At 38.9% G+C, this 20,888-nt stretch overlaps 1 protein-coding gene across 1 annotated transcript in view; it reads right to left on the bottom strand.

Annotated features, from left to right (window-relative positions):
- Nucleotides 1-20,888, bottom strand: part of SEMA3C (semaphorin 3C) — a 119,927-nt gene that overhangs the window by 43,535 nt on the left and 55,504 nt on the right. Inside the window, exons 2-4 of the mRNA XM_075713785.1 lie at nt 10,203-10,363; nt 7,707-7,769; nt 1,276-1,395 (exon numbers count right to left, since the gene is read on the bottom strand). Of these exons, the coding sequence (XP_075569900.1) occupies nt 1,276-1,395; nt 7,707-7,769; nt 10,203-10,363 (344 nt within the window). The remainder of the gene's footprint in view (nt 1-1,275; nt 1,396-7,706; nt 7,770-10,202; nt 10,364-20,888) is intronic.

Genomic DNA, 20,888 nt, shown 5'->3' with positions numbered 1-20,888 from the left:
TCAAAATACATCAAAATAAGTTAATGCAGACTCTGTTAACCAGAAGGATGGATTTACTTATTCAGTTCTGCTTGCTTGCACTTTTAAATCCAGGCCTATGATCCTCTACTTTTAGATAATTCATTAAGACTGAAGGTGCAGTGGTGTCTTAAGGAGGCTGGAGCCAGGTAGAGATCTACCAAAAATCAGTGAGACCATCTCATGAAAACCTACCTGGAGAAGCAATGATTTATCACCTCCCTGGCAACCTCTGCAGTAGTCTTGGGTCTTGGCCAGTATTCCCATCTCACTCCTAATGAAATCAGTGATGAATTTCCCAGTCTCTTCCCCAGGAGCCAGCCCAGCTTTTAAAGCTGCCCTCACATGGCAAAACTCCAGGTAGCACACTCTGATCTTCCTTCCCAACACATCTGCTTCCACAGTGTACAGGAAAATATACTGCACACCCCTGTGCCTGCAGACTTGAATCTGACCCAAAAGCTACTGAGGTGCTGGGTCTCAGTTAAGTGCTTTCTCCTTCCGGTTGCTTAATTAATTACCTATTACATTTGCACATAAACAAACATTTCACTTTCAAATCAGGAAACTTGGACAATATACTTATGAAACATCTGGTGCTTTATATATTGAAAATATACAGTGAAACTGAATATAGAAAAACTGGAGACCTATCCAGAGAAAATAAGATTTACACCCTGGAAGATCCCACAGCAATGAGAAAAATTACCGACTTCATCCTGGCAGAATCTACTGGGGCAAAACTTGTGCAGTAGATGAAAGTTACCTGTACTGGGGTTGCATCTAGTGGGTATTAAGCTGAAGTCCAGCAAACCTTCACATACGTGAATAGTTAGCCCACTTAAGGGCTTCTCCCAGGAATCAGTGACACATGGAAGTTACGAAAAGTGGACTGCATATTTTACTTTTTGTCTAACTGGCCATTTCCTTTCAACTATTTCTTGGCAATTTTTCCAACAAATAATAGGAATGAACTCACCAGACAATGTCAAATAAAAAGGAGTAGCAAATGTAGCCCAGCATTTGGTATGACTGTGGAATTTTGGACAAACATCACATTTGAGGCATGGCTTTTGACCATGGCTTTGCTTCTTGCTGATAACAGGTCAGAAAACTACGGATCTTTGTTCTTTTTCTATCTAACATGGGTGAAGGAACCTATTTGGATCATTGATTTTTGCATTTTCAAAATTTTGAGTTTTGCGTAACACGAGTAAGGCCCACCACAAAATGAGTGGATAAAATTAAGAGACTTACCTCGGACCTGCGCCCTCTATTGACATACACACACACGGGGCTGAAGGCGCCGCTGCCGCAGACATACAGGTGTGTGCGATTGTACGACTGTATCACACGCACAAAATTTCCACAGCCATGCTGCAGGGAAAACAGTAAAAAATAATTTCACACTGGCAAATGTTACTAGATGTTGAGAACTCTAGGGAATAAACATGGTTTGTAATTTTAATAGTATCATGACAACTGCTACTGAGTTTGGTAGTCTCTGAAGAGCTGTAGACTTCTGCTTTCTTTTCAGGCCATTTTTCCTACTCTGGGAACTGGGCATTGATAGGGCACTAGAGAGGAGTTACAGGGGAGTGCATGTAACTTTCCCATCTCCACACAGCAATCTAATTTTCATCCACAGACTCCTCTGTACCTTGCATGCGAGGAAGCAGGGCCTCTTCAGGAAAACAAGAAGTAATCATACGGAGTTTCCTTAAGGACACCTCCAAAACAGTCTCTTTTTTTCCCCTAATTTTTTCATCATAGCTGGAGATAATTAAAAAACAAAGCAAGCCCAAATCTGAGATCCCATTATTTGTGTAAAAAATTTCTTTCCAAAACATTAAAACTCTGAATGACAGAAAGCAAGTTTGCAGTGAATTATTGCTTCATATTGAAGATCAATGGTAACATCTTTAAATCGGCATGAAAATTAAAACAGAATGTTAAGTACCACACAGTTTCACACCACCGGATTTACAGTTTTCTCCCTCCAGCACACCCCTTTCTTCTCTTGCTCTTTCCTTTTTTGACTACGATCAACTGTTAATGAACTTTAGGTTGAAAATATAATTTTTTCCTGAATATTTTTCTTACTGAGATACCAGAACTGCCTTCATATTCAATCATCCAAACCTTCACCAAAGACAGTGAGAACTGCATGTATTTTGTGAGTACAGGACTGGAAACTCTGTCATCAGTTGTCTTCATGAAAATCATTAGAGCTAATCCTTGTTCAGCAGACTGCACAGTTTATTTATATGTAAAGGCATTAACTTTTTTGTTTCAGCAGGAGCTGGTACCGTACTACAACATCTGAAAACTGGTGCATACTTGTCGGTAGTTCAGAGTTCATAGAAGGAGTTTCTCTACAGGGAACACTGCATGTCCTCAGTTAAGTGTTAGCTCTAGATATATCAGAAAAATCCTTTAACCCAGCCAAAATATATTGCTTTGCTAAAGCTGAGGGCTGTTCCTAAATGTTTCCATTTTCTCATATCCAGCTATCTTAATCTGGCTCAAAGATGGCTTTAGTAATGTCTTGCTATCAAAATCGTGTTTTTCTCAGCAGTACTACCAATCCACATTACAGCTGTGGAAAGGGAAGAAGGACAGGTGAAGGTATACCACTAACTTATATATGCCAGAGTGTAAACTGATGCTTTCTTTTCTTGCTGTTTGCAGAAAACTTTTCTAGAAGACTCCTAGACAAGGGATTACTTGCTGAGAAATCTCAGAAGGAAACCCTTCAAGGATCAGGACCAGGAAACAATGTCTACATGAACAGTAGCGGTACATGGCACTTGCCACTCTGCTTCGGTACCACGCTACGTGCTTTCCAAAGTGTCTGGCAAGAACACAGGGCTGGTTAGGTGAACATCTTTTTTCTTTAAGGACAGCCTTCTGGGGTAACCATCTGACACATACTGTGTCTTCATGTCTCTTCACTGATGATTTACAGACAAGTAACACAAGTTGGTTCAATACCAACATTCTCGTATTTTAATGCTGTCTGGCAGAAAGACCATTTTATGACCTTCTCTGAGCCTTTGCCCATCTCTCTAGTTTTGCACCACTGAACTCCATTTGTAATTTGCTACATGATTAACCCGGGTACTGCACCATGACTCCACAACCCAAGAAAGCAAGAAATTGTTATTTCAGAATATATTCTGTAGAACTGGCATTCAAGAGTGCCTATGCTTCAGTTTATTTCCCTTTCCTTGATATTGGAGTACTTTGTGCTTTTAAATCAGTCTGACATGAGATAGTTATCTTTAGGGTGGATGTTTGTCAAAGGCAGCGACTAAGCTGTAGATATTCACGTACTACCAGTGCTTCTCTTGGAGCTGACACCAAAACTCACTCAGTAGCAGTGTCTGGGGAACTGCCTTACTGTAGACATCTGAAAGTCAGACATCTACACCCAAGGATCTCATGGCCATAAATGGCGAGAAATAGATGGCACACTAATGTAAGCATTCAAGTTAGCCTGGTGAACATGCTATTTAGAGATGACAATTTCTTTTCGGGAACAAAAAAGCAGCCAAAGATGACAAATTCAGACACCAATGTTAGTCTAATGGTAGGGCAAATGAACCCCACGCAAATTGCCTTGGAAAAGAACTCACTGATTGCATAAAGTCCTTTAGTGGCTGCTCCAAGTCTATCTATACCTCTTTTACCATGTGATAATCACTGTTCTCTGACAGGCCAAACGTTATCATGCGCTCACTGCCCCCGCTCCTTTATTTTTCATTTGAAATTCTTAATTCTTCTGAATTCATTCTCTGCTTCTCCCATTATTATCAGGAATGAAACTCACAAGAATGGAATTAAAAATTTTAAGTTGCAAAGAGTGATTTAGCATTGGGTTCTCTTTTTCTCATTATTTCAGTGAGCTTTCAATAAGACACGTCATTGATTTTAGTGGGAGCAGCAGCTGCTCTTCAATGCCTTTTTTTTGTCTTTTAAATTCTTGAGGACAAATACTAAGAAACTTAATGTAAACTTCTATTTTTGGAACTTAATTTTTCTTCTGCAATGCACAGCTGGGATTAAAAAAAATCAGTTAAGGTCGATGCACATGGACATTCTTAATTAACTATGTTGCAGGATATTTATTAGCTGTACCCACAATTAATATGTTGTAAAACCAGAGATTCTATCCAGAAATCTGTCCACTAATGCAGCAACATCTGGGTACTTCATTATGATTAAAAGCTAGTGTCGTGGTTTAGCCCCAGCCAGCAACTAAGCACCACGCAGCCGCTCGCTCACTCCCCCTACCCCGATGGGATGGGGAAGAGAATTGGAGGAGTAAGAGTGAGAAACACTCCTGGGCTGAGATAAGAACAGTTTAATAATTGAAATAAAGTAAAATAGTAATGCTAATAGTAACAGTATAATAATGATAATAATAATAATGATACACGAAGCAAGTGATGCACAATGCAATTGCTCACCACCCGCCGACCGATACCCAGACAGTTCCCGAGCAGCGATCGCTGCTCCCCAGCCACCCCCCCCCCAGTTTATATACTGAGCATGACGTCATATGGTATGGAATAGCCCTTTGGTCAGTTTGGATCAACTATTCTGGCTGTGCCCCCTCCCAGTTTCTTGTGCACCTGGCAGAGCATGGGAAGCTGAAAAAATCCTTGACTAGCATAAGCAGTACTCAGCAACAACTAAAAACATCAGCATGTTATCAACATTCTTCTCCTACTAAATCCAAAACACAGCACTGTGCCTGCTGCTAGGAAGAAAATTAACTCTATCCCAGCCGAAACCAGGACAGCTAGGAAAGTCTTACCACTAAATATCCAAGAGTAAAAGTTCTCTGGAGAGTCCAGTACTTAGTAGTGTCTTAGTTTTTTTTCCCATGGATCACATACTACTTTCTGCTTAAGAGTATCATCTACATTTTTCCTATTTTTGCCCTAGAAGAGTGTCATCATATGTTGGAAACGTGACTGAGACTAATGAACTTCAAAGAAAAGAAAATTCCTTAACCAGTCTATCACAAGTTGATGATGCAGTTGACATAGTAACTAGGGTCAACGTCAATCACCATTAACAAAGCTATACATTTTATTTTCACATTTAGTGCAGCTTAACAGGCCACTAGCTGTAAAATTTACTTCACACTGCAGTAACCAGAACAATGTAAAGATTTACAGAAAAAGAGGATATTCAATAGGAAAAATACTTGTTTTTCACTACCCTAGCTATCAGGAAAGAAAGCAGATAAGCTGCCATACCAACCATAATATAGTTATTCATAAATAAACATTCTGTTGCTCTGCAGCAATATAGTGAATTATTCCCCGCAGTTTTGAAAAAGCAGTATTACAGCAACCCTCCAGTAGGCCAACCTGCTGGTTTCCTTACATTCATCAGCATTTGCAATAGATTTTCAAAATAAAGCCCACACATATTTTTCAAAATGGATTCAGGTGACTTATCGTAACATTTCAGTAACTGAATTGCATGTCATCTGTAGGCTTAGTTAACAATACAAAATGTGTAGCTAAAATAAATAGAAATATTAGGCACGCTATAGAGAACTTTGAAATAAATAACAGTTCTTATACTGAAGTCAGTGGACTTTTGCATTAATTGTATTATTTCTGAAATTAAAAGCTGTATTTATACACACCTGCTTATGTCCTTCAATCACTTCATTAATTATGATCCTGGATATATGCTGAGGAGTACGTTCCGAAGATGATTATACCTAATGTGAAGGCTTCTGATTTCCATAGTTTTTTGCTCAAATAAAAATATCAGCAAAATTTCACTGGCTTTTCTTATAAATTTAGTAGAGAGAAGTTGCAATTTTCTAGCTCAGATTAGATTCTGAATTCTAATACTAAAATATCAGTTGGAAAACAGCTATATCTAAAGAGTTAAAAAGAAAACCAGGATAAAGACCTTTAGGTGCTGCTGAACTGGTAAAAACTCAAAAGGTAACTGAATAGAATTGAAATGTGTCTTTCTGCTTTTTGTTTTACAATTTAGCTGTCTTCTGTTAATAAAATCTCAGCATATACAGACTGTAAATTCAAATTACTTTACGAAGATAACCATATTAACATACAACTCCTCCAAAGGCAGGATCTGCTGTATTGTACCACTCACTGGGCCTTTCAAAATACATTTCTATCTATTATTTATAAAGAGTGTATGGGGAAATTACCATCTGGTTTAGGTCTTTTGGAGAGCGTCTGCATTTAGATGTGGTGCAAAGTGACTCAACATAACCACTCCATGGTCTGTGTTTCCTGTGATTCCAGAGCTCACCTTTACCTCTCTCTAGGAAAGCATACTGGTTTCCAGGTACTCATTTCGGCATTGTTTTGTGGGAGTAATGGACGGAGGTGTTTGGGGTGTTCCTGAGCGTGGGGCCTTCAGGCTGCAGTCAGTGGGTACCACCCGCCTGCGGAGTCTGCTCCCGGGCGAGCAGCCAGCCCGGGCGCTGCCCCACACCGAGCAGACGGTTCAGCGTCGTGCCCAGGGCATAGCTGGAAAAGTCCTGTTGCCTAGTTTGACGACTAACAAGAACAAAAGGCAAGGAAGGTAGGATGAGGGTAGGACGGCTCTGCAGAGGGACCTGGACAGGCTGGGCCGATGGGCTGTGGCCAACTGTATGAGGTTTAACAAGGCCAAGTGCCGGGTCCTGCACTTGGGTCACAACAACCCCATGCAACGCTACAGGCTTGGGGAAGAGTGGCTGGAAAGCTGCCTGGCCGAAAAGGACCTGGGGGTGTTGGTCGACAGCCGGCTGAACATGAGCCAGCAGTGTGCCCAGGTGGCCAAGAAGGCCAGCAGCATCCTGGCTTGTATCAGGAATAGTGTGGCCAGCAGGAGCAGGGAGGTGATTGTGCCCCTGTACTCGGCACTGGAGAGGCCGCACCTGGAATACTGTGTCCAGTTTTGGGCCCCTCAATACAAGAAAGACATTGAGGTGCTGGAGCGTGTTCAGAGAAGGGCAACAAAGCTGGTGAAGGGTCTGGAGCACAGGCCCTATGAGGAGCGGCTGAGGGAACTGGGGTTGTTTAGCCTGGAGAAGAGGAGGCTGAGGGGAGACCTTATCGCTCTCTACAACTGCCTGAAAGGAGGGTGTAGTGAGGTGGGTGTTGGGCTCTTCTCCCATGTGGTTAGCGATAGGATGAGGGGAAATGGGCTCAAGCTGCACCAGGGGAGGTTTAGGTTGGAAATTAGGAACAATTTCTTTACGGAAAGGGTGGTCAAGCATTGGAACAGGCTGCCCAGAGAGGTGGTGGAGTCACCATCCCTGGAGTTGTTCAAAAAATGGGTAGATGTGGCACTTCGGGACATGGTTTAGTCTAGTCTACCCTTAATTGGTTTAGTGTGGACTTGGTAGTGTAGGTTAATGGTTGGACTGGATGATCTTAAAGGTCTTTTCCAACCTAAACGATTCTATGATTCTATGAAGTGGACAAGGCATAGCTTTTTACATCTGTCAACATCAGAAGGTGCATTGTATTTACATAGTTTGCTTCTTCATAATTTCACTTTATCGTTTGGCCTGCAGAGCATTTAAAAAGCAAAAACAAACACTTCTTTCATTTTGTTTTTGGCTGCACTCAAGATGCTCTTACTTTATTGCCAAATATGTAACTTGTGTATGTATGTGCATGTGGATTGTAACTTACTGTAGGATCTTTGCCAGCCATTTTGCACTCTTCAACCTTGTTTGCTGATGCTGGCCAGAAAATCTGTAAGGAGAGAAATATCTTTTAAGTAACATATTTATTATATAATTTATTTTTAAATGACAACGAAAAAACATTTCACTGCCTAACTTACACTAAGAAGTTAACATTTTGCTATCTTTCACACCTTGATCATAGGGCAAAAAAAGGATTTTCATTGATAAATGAAAAACACTTTCTGTCTAGCATGCAGCAAACAAAATAAAGGCCCAGGTCTTTGGCTGATATAAACTAATTTTATTAAATATTTTTAAGATAAGTTAATCAATTTATTTAAACTGCTTTCTTCTAAATAAGAGATATTTTCATCATCGTCTAAATTACTGTCCATCTTTACTTTTTTGCTTCTACTGAACCTCTAGCAATTGTTCACACCAGTAAAAGTTTGGCTGTCTTATGACAAAACTTGCTTCAAATCTCAATATTTCAGGCTGATTTCTTGATTTCTTTCCAAGATATCTCGCACTACAGACAGTTTTCTGACAAGCACCTCAATGCCTGAATGTTTAAGTGATCTATACTCAAAGTTTTTGAGCTTCTTCCATTATTTATCTTGATTTTGAAATAGAAAAGACATCCATTAGAAATCTCTCCCTAGAAATTTAGTAGGTGACAGAGCCTGATAACATTTAGCCTCAACATAACATAAAGAATAGCATTAAACATAAATAATAGCATTAAAAGATCTCTTTATATATACACATACATATATATATATGCAGAGAGTTGTAGGTATGTATGCATATGTGTATAGGGTTTCTATAGAGGCATAAGATTAGCAAAGTGAACCTGTTATAAAAATAAATAAATGAATGAAAGAACGTGTGGCATTGCAGAGATTAGTTCTGAGCCTAACGCTGGGTGATCACATTCGCTGCCAGAAAATTTCAGGTGTTTTTGCTTTCTGTTGATTTTGTATTATTCTTGTTTTTCCAGGCCTTAAAAGACTGTTGAAGTGCCTCCCAGCTTTACAGTGCAGAATGTATTTCATGCAACAGAGGCCTTCCGATCTACCCGGGCTCTGCATGGACGGAAAAGCGACCGGATAAGGGAAGGCTGAGGCATGCCATGCGGGAGCACAGCAGCTTCCAGCCAAGGGTGGCCAGAGCACTGGTGAGATGGCAATCAGCAAAAGGGTCATACAAGCTATTTCAGATCAGAGAAGGACCCCCCATTTCAGAGGAAGATTTCTGTGCCATTATGAGGAGGGAGGACGCATTCACGCCATCACACGAGAGGCATTTAATTTAAATGTGTAAGTTAGAGTTAGCCTCCCCGAACAACCTCCACAATCAATTCAGGTAGACAGGCACGTCCAGAGGGTGATTCAGAGCAAAGCCTAATTTAAGCGCTCTTAATCACCCTCCAGTGGGGCCTCTCTCTCTCTCTCCTGACACATTAAAAGCCTTGCCTTTTAAGAAAGGCATTTAACTTCACTGCTGCAACCTGGATATCTCTGCCCCTCCATACTCCGGAGGTACAGTAATAAAGCCCATAGATTAAAGGATCAGATGAATTTGGTAGAACAAGGCCTATACGGTACACTTTAAGGTAGTGTTGTAGCTGTGATAATCTAAAGATAGGCAAGGCAAAGTCTGCAGAGAGGTAATATCTTAACAGTCAGGCTTCTGGGCACACACGTACTTCTGCAGGACACCTATTTTAAAAGCAGAGAAGCTGGGTTTGAACTGGCTCTGGAAACAAAAGAGGAATCTGTGAAACTGGTTTAAACATTTGATAAATCAGTTCTTTCCATACCCAGGCTGCCTACTACAGGGGACAGGGACGGGGAGGTGGGAACAAAGAGTCCTTAGAAAATGGCATCTCAGTTAAGTGAGAGAACAAGCCAGAAAAGAGGTGGCGTCAAGAAGGAGATGAGGGTTATAGTGTCCAAAAAAACCCAAACAGGAGGTGTCTCAGCTACCCAAGTGAAGGCTGAGGGCTAACACAGACATAACAAAGGACTGCAAAATACTTCAAAGTACCAAAAACCAAAAATCTAGTCGAAGGTCAAAGGCAACTCTGTTCCTGCTGGTTTTTTCCCTATGGCCTGAAAACGATTGCATGTATCTTATTCTTCCTTACAAGCTGCATTTAAGAGTGTTTCTCTGAATTATCTTAAATCTTGGAGAGGAGTGGAAACCATCAACAAATACAGATTTTCCTTATGAGGCCAAGCCATTCTGAATGTTGCTTCAAAACGAGTAAACAGGTCAGTTTTTAAACCGTGTTTGAGGAGCAGCCATGCTAATAGTTTGTTCATCTTGTATTACTTATAAACGAAGGACTAACAGTTCAATAAGGTGTGTGCCTGGACTTTTGCCTGCCACAAAATAATGAAATACATATTTTTTTGTCTTAAAGGCATAGAGTTTTTTTGTCTTAAAGGCATATAGTAAAGCAACCTTGGATTCTCAGAATAAATCTTGAACTTACACTGAGAGGGTCCTGGCTTATATTATTAATATTCAAAGACAGAATATGGTCTTTGCTGCCCACGTAGATCCGATCCTGATCCTCGTCCATTAATAATATCCTGTAATCCAGGGGACTGTGGGATATTCTGTGATATTCGGAGGTCTTAGTTTCTTGCAGCTCTGAAATAGTCAAGACAACAAGTTAGTAAAGCTGTTCAGTTGCCTTTCTCTCTTCACAACTGCATTTCTTTCTAAATAAAGGCATCTTTGAACACAAGTGGGGTCAATAAGAGAGGAAAACCCCTCATCAGACACTTGGTAATAATGTAATGGTTGAGTTAAAAAAAATTTCCCTTTCCCAGTTTGAATGCAATTTTTTGACACATTAAGTAGCTAGACATATCTCATAAAAATCAGGCATTGCTGGTATTCATTCATCTAAGTAATTCTTATTTTAATGGATATGATTATTTACAGCTTCGGCTTTTAAGGAAGATCATATATTAATTCAATCAATGTGTTCAATACATTTTGAAGTTTATGATAGCAGAAAATCCACAAGATCAATGAAAACTACGTAAGAACAGTTTACTTTCTTTTCCTAACAGGGGGCCTCACTCAGAATAGGTTTTTATAATTTTCAAGGTTAATTTTTTTTTAGTTCTTCATCACTAAGAATGGCTTATTTAAAACAAAAGAAGTATGTATTCAGTCAAGCCTAAATGTGTCCATTTATTCAGTTGTTTGTTTGTGGGATTTGGATCAAACTATCAAAACTGTAGAACTAGTTCTGGTTTTTTTCCACATAAAACTTTGTTCAATGAAGTGTAGTAAAAAATGTCCTTTGATCTCAGTAATGCAGGATCAGGCCTGTTACAGGAATAGCGCAAGCATCTGCAATGTAAGTATTACTTTCTGCCCTTGAGAAAGCTCAGCATTCCTGCCTTTGCTTGGCCAATATATTTTGATGCCCACTCAGATTATTTTTCTTTTCGGTAATAACAGAAGGGATATTTCTCAAGAGCTGAGAATAGAAAAACAAAACTTTAATAATCAATTTCTCCTTATTCAAATATTTAACATATAATTATGTCTTCTTACCTCATGAGCATTATTATTGGATTGTGTTTCCTGTGACTCTAAAAGGGTGGCGAATACACAGAACATAAAAAATGAAGCCCTCCTATAATGTTTATTCATAAATCTAAGAACTGAGTCCACATCCCTTTTGCAAACTGTTTGCCTGGGACAACAGGGCTTGTCACTGTTGCTAAAGCCTAGTTGTTGCTAAAAGCAAAGTTTTTGCTCATTATTTCACTATAGAAAACAGTAGATGTCTTATCCAAAATTATTCGTCTATGTCTTTTAGATGACTAGATTAATGTGAACTAATGATATTTTGGAAGAAAAACCTCTCAAAACAAAAATATTTTTTGATATTTGCTCTTAAAAAAACAAAAAAGTGTGCCTGAAGTATGTGCTTTCTGTAAAACACTTATTTAGCTGGAAGCATAATTTTTTCTTTGAAAATTACTTGGAGAGCAATTTTTGACAAGCTGTAGACAACATACAGGCAAAGGCTGCAGATTAGGACTTATACCTGTCTACTAGAGATCTAATGATTGAAAGAATGCTTATCAGAGTATGATTTGTATTGATAAATATGATACATAGCTCCCCTTAATTTTTATCATGATTGTTAAATAGTTGCATAGGAAGATGAAAAATATTTTCAATTACTGAAAGATATGATGTTTTGATAGACGTGTGATAGCTTTTGGGAGCTAACGGTTGCCTACATGCATTTATTATAGTAAATTAAAAAAATTAACAAATAATATTTCTATTTCATATGTCCATCAACAAAAGATAAACATACAATCACGATTTACAGTCTTCACCTAAAAGTTTAAAATGAAACAACACTCATTAAATATATATGAAAATTGTCCCCATCATTTTCATAAGTCTTTCTTCAGTGCTTGAAAAATCAATTGTTTTACTTCATTTTAAAAAAATCCTCCCTGTAAGCATTTAGCTAGGATTTTCAAAGGCACCTGGGAGACTCACCAGCATAGTGCCATTAAAATGCAGTCCCTCTGCTCTCTCTCAGACTGACCTTTCATAACAAGCCTGAGAAGCTAGTGCTCATCACTTTTCCTGGTGGCCTTATTAACTTTACTGTAATATTTGGCAGCTGTAAGGTGAAACTTAACCTTCTCATAACTGTGTATTTGATATCCTAGGAAAGCACGTACAAACTGGGAGAGGCAGCAGTTTCCCGCACAATACTGGTAAATGCGAGCACAGTGATAGCACAGTGATAATACCCCCCCTTATTGCTTCAGTGACTGACGACGACTGACAAAGAATAAGCCATGATTGACATAAAAGATGATCAAGATGATGATGACTGTTTTTAAACAAGAGACAAAAATAGAGATATTTGATTTCCATAACTTTCATTTACTAAAATCCATTATTTTCCTGGATTTTTAACCTCTTCGCAATGGTATTATTCTTTCTAAGGCACCTGAAGGGTAATCTGTCTCCATCAAGCTGCTGATGAGAATACCTTATGACATACCATGAGACTATGGAAACTCAACATCATAAGATGGAAGGAAAACCCTGAAACAAATACTGTCATACAGATTTACTAGTTTTATTTCTTTCAGTGCTGAAGCTTACAGTTTATTAGCCTCTTAGGGCTATGGGGTGGGAATTTATAATTAATCACATTTCCTTTTCATTTAACAAAATTTACCACACAATCACCCAAGAAAATTTGATTTTTTAATGATCTACTATCTGAGTGTTGTTACTTGGAAAGAGCGGTGGCTGCAAAGATGATTTTCATCTCCAAAAGTTTTTGTAAGCAAATGATGTAAACATTTACTGACCTTCAAAGCAAATTTTATTCCATGTTTTGGGAATTTAATCAAATATTCAAGGCAGTAAACCCTGTATGGAGAATGATGTTGCAGACAGCTTTCTGTAAATATTGACAATTTTGTTTGGCAATAAAAAAAATATTATAATATATTCCATATGCAAATAACTGTCATCCTTAATTATACAAGAATATTCTTTGTTTGCCCTTTTTTCCTCAGTCAGTGAATTTAGTTTTGGCTTTCCTCATTGATAAAGCCAATACCTACTTGATTCCTAGTGTTAGAAATCTGATCTTAGAGGACAGGTTATATAGCTTTTGTCCCTTTTAATGAAAAAAAAAAGCTTCAGTGAACTCTCTCCCCAGAAGTAGTATTATTATTGAACTGCACATTTTTGAGATCCCAATGCATGGGAGTTTTCTCCATGCACAGTGTACAGCTTACTGACAATAGGCAGTTTAATACCTACTCTTTAATTATCCTTCTAATCCACCACAAAAGTTAATGCAAGTATTATTTTTAAAACGGTTGTGTTCTCACAGGAGAAACAAGAAAATACTTGTGTAATATCCATTACTGACATCACAAAAGCCTTTGTAACTCTCAAAACACATTGTGTTGGCCAGAACAAAACAGATTATAGCTATCAAAGACCGGAAATCCAGGAAGGTGGAGATATCTCCCCCACTGACAAACACAGCCTGTTATACCCAAATTGTCCAACCAACATACGGGTATATGAGCTAGATCCACTCATCAGGCTGTCCTCTGAATGTCTTATTTAATCACTCAACATCAACCTTTCATCACTCCTTAATTCAAATTCACTGGTGTCACAATGCTGAAAACACAGCCTGACTTTCCTAAGGTAAGGTATATAATAATCCCTAATATGTAAGATAAGAACCTTATATAACTAACTTCCTCAGTACACATCTTATACTAATATAGGTGTTTGATACATATGTTACTGAAACTAATACAATTTTTAGCAGTACCTTCCCAAAATAAGATTATTTCCTATTTGCAGACCCACTTAACCACTTGTTACTGAAAAGTTCAATATAATCAAGAAATTATATTGTGGAGTTTGGTAAGCTACAGCTGTGGTATGCAAACATCCCCAGCCCAAGTTCAAAGCACTGAGTTTATCCACAGATAAGCTGTGGATAAACTACAATACGTGGAAGAGTGCACGCAGTTGTCTCTGCACTATACCATCCCTAGGTTTCCAGTCTGGCAGGGCTTCTTTGAGCAAATCTAGGATGCTCTGTCAAGCTTTTAATTTAGGATCCCCTGTGGTAAAGTACAAGAAATAATATGTTTTCTTCCTCTTTGCTGCTGGCACAAGGATTCAGTCTCAGAAGGTTGTTTATGGGGAAGTTCAGAGCAGAGGCGGAGATTTGGTGTATGAGCCTCAAGAAAAAGCAGGGAGTAAAGCACAGAAATCCAGTTTCACACACAGCACCACAGTGGAGGGGAGAAACATAGCTTTCCAGAAGGATGGGCTACATGTCCGCAGGGAACCTCTGCTGCCCAAATTGGCACAGATTTTATGTATGTAGCCTTAGTGATCTGGAAGTCAGCAATACAATGCTGTCGTCTTTTATTCCCTCATGGGGTATGGGGTCCACAAATGCCAAGCCTTGTATACATCTAGCAGTAGGCTTGACAATGTTAGCTTCTAGTTAAGGAGACTGTAAGACTCTCTTAAGCCTCATTAAACCTTCAGTTTGTGCCAACAAATATGCCAGCCCATGCCAAATGTGAAACTGCAATGTAAAATCTTACCTTCTAGGAACTGGAATGAAACCAATTTTCTCTCCCCCCCCCCCCCCGCCTTTTTTTTTCTTTTTTTCCCCTAGAAATAAATATTTAAGTAGAATGATGTTTTTGCTTATAGCATGAAATGGAAATGGCATCCCTTTTACTCAGAGGTCACTTTTGGACAGGTGAAAAAGTAATTTGCACATATATATTTAGAAAGAGACTGTACATAACGTTGCTAACGTTGAAAGGAATGGTTATGTGTTTCAAAAATGTGAGTGGAACCAGAGGTATCTGCAAAGTTACAAAAAATAATTTCAAAAGATGCTTCAGCTAGACGAAAAGCTCTGTTTTATTTCAGTTTAAGTATTTTCCTTTCTACTTTGTATTGACTAACTTCTCTGTTTTGTACCTTATTAGTAGAAATTACTGGAAAAGATCTAGTTAAAATGCATCAGATTTCATAAGAATTTAATAATTTTAACTATTGTTTTCTTAGCTGTATTTCTGATTTTTTAGCGTAAGGAAATGGAAGAAATAAATTTATTATTTTTATAGTTTACGTAGTACCTGTGGAAAAAGTATGCTATTTATTATATTGCTTTTCAACTCTGTGAGGATACAATGTGACTATTTAATTTTATGTATGGAAAAAGAACAAGTCTGAAATAGTTCTTTTCAAAACTTCAGAAAAAGTCACCTTTGCACTGTCAATATTCCTTTTCTTTGAAGAAACCTATATTGATTCCTTCTACTTAAGGGTGAGATAAGAGAGCTGTTACAGCATTTTGCCACTGCTCATGCAGCGTTCAAACTAAAACCCAAGCCTCAGCCATCTCTCAAGTGAAGCTGATTATAAATGGGTCCACAGTCATTTGGCCAAAGAGCCATAAGCAGCCAGATGTGCTACTAGTCAGTCCCTTGTGTGCCTTAACCACACGGGGCCCAAAAAGCTCAGGTGGACCTTTGACCTTTTCTTTATCTCTTTATCTCTTCTTCACACATGAGAAGTCTTTGCACTTTTTAAAAATGTTGTTAGAATGAAATTTGTCTTTTTGTATAAGGAGGTTAATAGGTTTGTAAGGACTGGAAATCACAGATGTGCACACTTGCTAGCTTCTGAATCTGTCTGAAAGGGTTTTAATTATATTTTTATTTAAAAAAAGAGCGATCGAGAGGGGAGAAAATAGATTTACAAGTGCTCATAAAATCACAGGCTAACTAATTAACAAGATGACTTGGAGGATAGGGAGGAAGGGAGTTCAGACAGTACATGCTGAAACAGGAGCCCTCTTTGCCCAGAGCTAGTATAATTTGCTAGCAGGAAACTTAATTGCTGTATTTGGGATAAGAGTAAATAACACAGAAATGTCAGTGATGTCTAAATATGATCTGGTTTAAATATACACCTTGAATACTTGTTGGTATATTTGCTAAATGAGTTGAAAATGGAATTTAAACATTACTGGATTGTGATAGCGCAGTCTTTTATAAATAGAAATAATAGCTGCAAGGTGAAATCTTTGGAGAATCAGGCCCCAAGGTAGCTCTAGCATGTCTGAAGAACAATCTGTCACTTTGAGCAGCTCAAAATGCACATTAGGAGCAGTAAAACACTCAATAGCTCTTTGTGAAGGGGACCATGTGTTGATAGGAAAAGACATACCAGTTAATAGTTGACCTTAAGCAGAGCGTTCACATATGTCAGTAGATGCGTCCTTGTTTTACAATTCACAAGACACACAGACATCCGAAAATCCTGGTAACTTGTAGACTTTAAAAAGATCACAGTGGAGTACTAACTGGCTTTTGATGTTGGGGCTTTTTAAAAGTTGTACTGAAAGGGGAATCTTTCATGACAGAGTGCTGTTTTATTAACACTATCAAAAACTATCAGAGAATTTTTCATCTTTGATTTGCTACATTGAAGAATGAAGAAAGAGAGGCAGATCCACTGAGGTGTGGGCAGCTGCCAGTTTTGTGTGGGAGGAGTGTGCTGCCTAAGCCAAGGCAAACACACAATGAGAGCAAGTCACTTACTTGTGAGTGACAAAATTTATTAACATGGCTCTGTGGCGCATTCATCAACCCAACATACCCTACAAGGTTAAGTGCACTTTTATTGAAGCTTTACATTATGAAGAACAGACACTATTAAAATGCTGATTTTTTTTTGACTTACAGATATTGTCATGATGAAATCGTACCACATTCCACAATAGAAGCCCCATTCCGAAACAAAGAGGAAAAATATGTCAACTTTTTTCCAAACTGCAGTTGCATAGCTATTCCAATTCTTGCCAAATATTCTACTATTGAGATTCCTTCATTGAGAGTTATGCAAGACCACCCACACCCTCCAGCCAGCCAGTCTCACTAGGCTGGAGACACTTCTTGGCATAATTTTCAGATTATTCCTCCATTTACCTTGCTGTAAACCTGGAATAACTCCACTGAAGTCTGTATAGGTATTTCAATAAAAACACTGAAGAGTGGGCTTCTTGTTTTTTTAATAAGTAGTGTTCAGTTATCATTTTACTGGTCATCAACTTCATCCCTTTATATAATTGCAATTTGTGGATTTTATTTCAGAAGAGGTCACAAATACTGCCACTCTACAGAACTTTCCAGAAGATATCTGATTTTTCAAATATTACCTTGCTCATTTCTGCCCATTATTAACCTGTCCAGGCTTTATTCTCATTTTTGGTCCCCAAACCAAAGAGACAACTTTGGCAACTGTGGAGAGCCATAAAGACAGCCCGACTGGTTTTAAGATTACTGCAGCTGAGTTAGCCACATCAGATGGGAGCCAGTCTTCTCCGTGCCTTGTGTCTAAAGAGCTTCTGTGTAACAGCTCTGCGGTGTGCAAACTACTCTCCAAGAGCTGGAAGCTGCATTCTTCAAAGTCGGCACAGTCACGCAGAGCTTACCCTTCTGTTTCCAACAGACACGGCGAGGGTCCTTGCCGCGTGCCTAAGGCTGCACAAGCTCAACCTGTCCCACTAGCCTGGGCGCACACAGTGGCTTTGCCATCCGCGCTCGAGACGCTTTTGTTTTCCAGATCCAGGAATGAGAAGCTTTCGGTTGCCAAGTATGACATTATTTTTGAGACTGAGCAAGAAAAAAGCCACACCCGTGGAGAAGTCAAATTCCACATTATTTTACTTCTGGGAGCAGTGTATCTTTTCATTGTAATCTCTTGTGTTTTCTCTCTTGCTCTTTTTTCTAGTGGGCCAGCGATCACCTCATTGGAGGAACGGCCGTGCGTCCTCCTGCAATGCCCAGTCACACAGAGAAATGCTCCGAGTAGCTATCGGGCTAACCGGCCAGCTGAAGCCCTGACTGTATGCAGACACCAAAACTCTTTGATCTAAATTTAAAGAAAGGTACGAGAAATGGAAGAAAGTGAATTATTGTAATTGTCTGTCTGAAACATGAATTAAGACCGAAGTTAATGCTATTCTCCAAGTCAGAGCTGGGCAACAACAAGAGATTTGTGAGCTGTTCTCCCAATTCATTCGTCTTCATCCTGTTTGCCGCTGGTGGGTTGACCTCTGGGAAGAGAACGAGGTCGGAGTGGATTTCTCATTAGTTTTGCATCTCATTCAGGCTGTTGTTTTTGTGATGAAAGCAAACCTTTTTAGGCTTAGGTTTGAGTACCTGACTATTTACTCCCCACAAACTGATGTGGCACATGATGTCAGCTGGGATGTTTTTGAATACTGGCGAGGGAGAGAGAGGAGCAGGGAGAGTGTAAGTAAGGTTGAGTGAAAGGTAGGTTGTTTTCCTGCTATAATTGTCTTTCTTTGCAAGTTTACCTTTCTGTTTCAGTGTAAGAGTGTACTTTGCAGGTTTACTGAGGTAGCCTGTAGACAGTGAAGACGCAATTTGCCCTTTGCAAAACTGACAGAGGCAGCTACCCCCCAAATGTGCAGTTTTGAGGTGTTAATACATTTTCGTTGATGTACCAACAACTGTGCCTCTGAACTGTAGTGAAGAACTATCAAATGCTGCAAAATAATCAACACCTTAAATAATGAAAGTATGATAGCAGTCCTTTCACTTCTTTTCTGACCGAAAAAGCTCTTCACATCAACTCACATGCAGTCTTTTTCTCTCCAAGCATATTGTCGCTAAGCTGCAGAATTACTCGTTGCCAGAGCTAATAAAAACTCATTGAGAAAACACAGCTTAACCACTGAAATATTTCATTATGGTTTCTGTAACAAAGTAAGAACCCACTTCACTGTGGTGAGGCAGAGAAACCCTTTTCATTATATTGCTTTCTCTCCTTCAAAGAGCAACCTCCCCAGAGATTCAGCCAATCTCTATATATCTAGGATTGGCATTACTGCCCTTGCTGCAGTAATCCTTGCCTTTATTGATGTTACCAACTTTAGCTGCAATTTTAGCCATGCCACTTTATCCACAGATCTCCTTAGAGAGATATTGGTCCTTTCTTCAGCAGTCACTTCTCACCCCTACTTTGTATAAAAAAGGGCAATTTCGTATATGCAGGCTTGGTTACAGTTTCATTATTATTATTACCATTTTAATCAAATTAGGATTAGCTATCAGGCAAACATCAGGCATAAAGAGATCAAGCTAAATCCCAAGTGCTTAGCTTTTATTCATTCTTCAGTAAAATATTGTAAAATTTACTCAGACAGGAGCTGAAGCAGGCTTGGAGGTCAGTATTTCGCATTGAAAAGAATTTCATTAATAAATTCATATCAGCGGGTTGGTGAATTAAAGGGTGGTATTTTTAGACACAGACAATTCTGAATACAGAGGAATACAGAGGGATGCTCGTAAAAGAAGTCAAGTTGTCTATAGAAAAAATAAGGAAGCAGGTATGTGGGATGGTCAGTATCACATACAACTAGGTAAACTACTGCTTCCTTTTTTAGTGTGTTTTCTTGTTTCCTATCAGTATCAGTATGTCAGTCAATGGTATGCATATACCTGGTGTCTATACACTCTTGTCTATAGATCAGATAATCACCTCTATATACCAAGTCTAGAAAGTTAGGATGCTCTGCTTTACATCTGGGAAGGATAAAAGAAACACTTATTCTCACTCCACTATGTGAGAAAACAAAGCAGCTGGAGGTCAGCAAATGGCATCCCCCCTTCAGTGAACCTTCAATGAACCCCTAATCCAACATGATGCCAGAAGGGTCATTATACTGGAGATAACGAACTTTACCAAAAGAGACAGCCACACTCAATTCCACAGTTCTTTCACAACTGTATTTATCCAAATCTCCTCTTGATATTTCTACTTCTAGAATAGAAATATTGGAATAGTAGAATATTTCCCCAGAATATTCTTCTTTCGTTTTCCTATATTTCTTTGTTGTTCTGTATGGTTAAATTACCCCTTCTAGCCTAATTTGGGCTCTTTGATTAAGTTTGATTTTGCATCCAAGAGGCCACCCAGCCTTTTGTATTGACAGGAAGCGAGATGTTTTCTGGACGTGGGTGTTTGGGATGCCTCGTGAAGCCAAGGAAGTTTGGTTTGTGAGAAGAGCAAAGGCCAAGTCTATCCTTAAATGTTTTCCTGTTGGGTTTTTTTTTCCCTTAAAATACATTTTTCTGGTATATTAAATACATTCACTCCCATCAGAGGAATAGCCATGTGGTTTCATCAGATTGCACATTAAGATTTTTTTTTTTTTTTCCAAATGACTAATGCCACAACCTGCTTCACTGGACACAGGGTTTGGCCACATCCCCCAGAGGACTTCAGAGGTTGCACGCAACTGCAAATTATTAATTTCATCATCAATGTTCACTGTTTGTGTTGCTGAACACCTAAGATTGTTATGAATATTTTCAATATTAAATTAATGAAGACTTAGGGGGTTTTTAATGTCAACTTCAAAACCAAAATACTTCCAAGCGTGTGTGCATTGAATATTATTTTATTTAAGCTTACTTGATTTCTGCATGGATTTGGAAGCTGGAAGTGGGTCTGTCACTATTAGGTGTCATTTTTCAGATGTGGGTTAGTGGGAGTAGGGGTGCTGTGCTCAAGC

Source organism: Pelecanus crispus, chromosome 1 (assembly GCF_030463565.1).
Source record: "Pelecanus crispus isolate bPelCri1 chromosome 1, bPelCri1.pri, whole genome shotgun sequence".
Lineage (NCBI taxonomy): Eukaryota > Metazoa > Chordata > Aves > Pelecaniformes > Pelecanidae > Pelecanus > Pelecanus crispus.
This window is presented reverse-complemented; position numbering and strand designations above follow the sequence as displayed.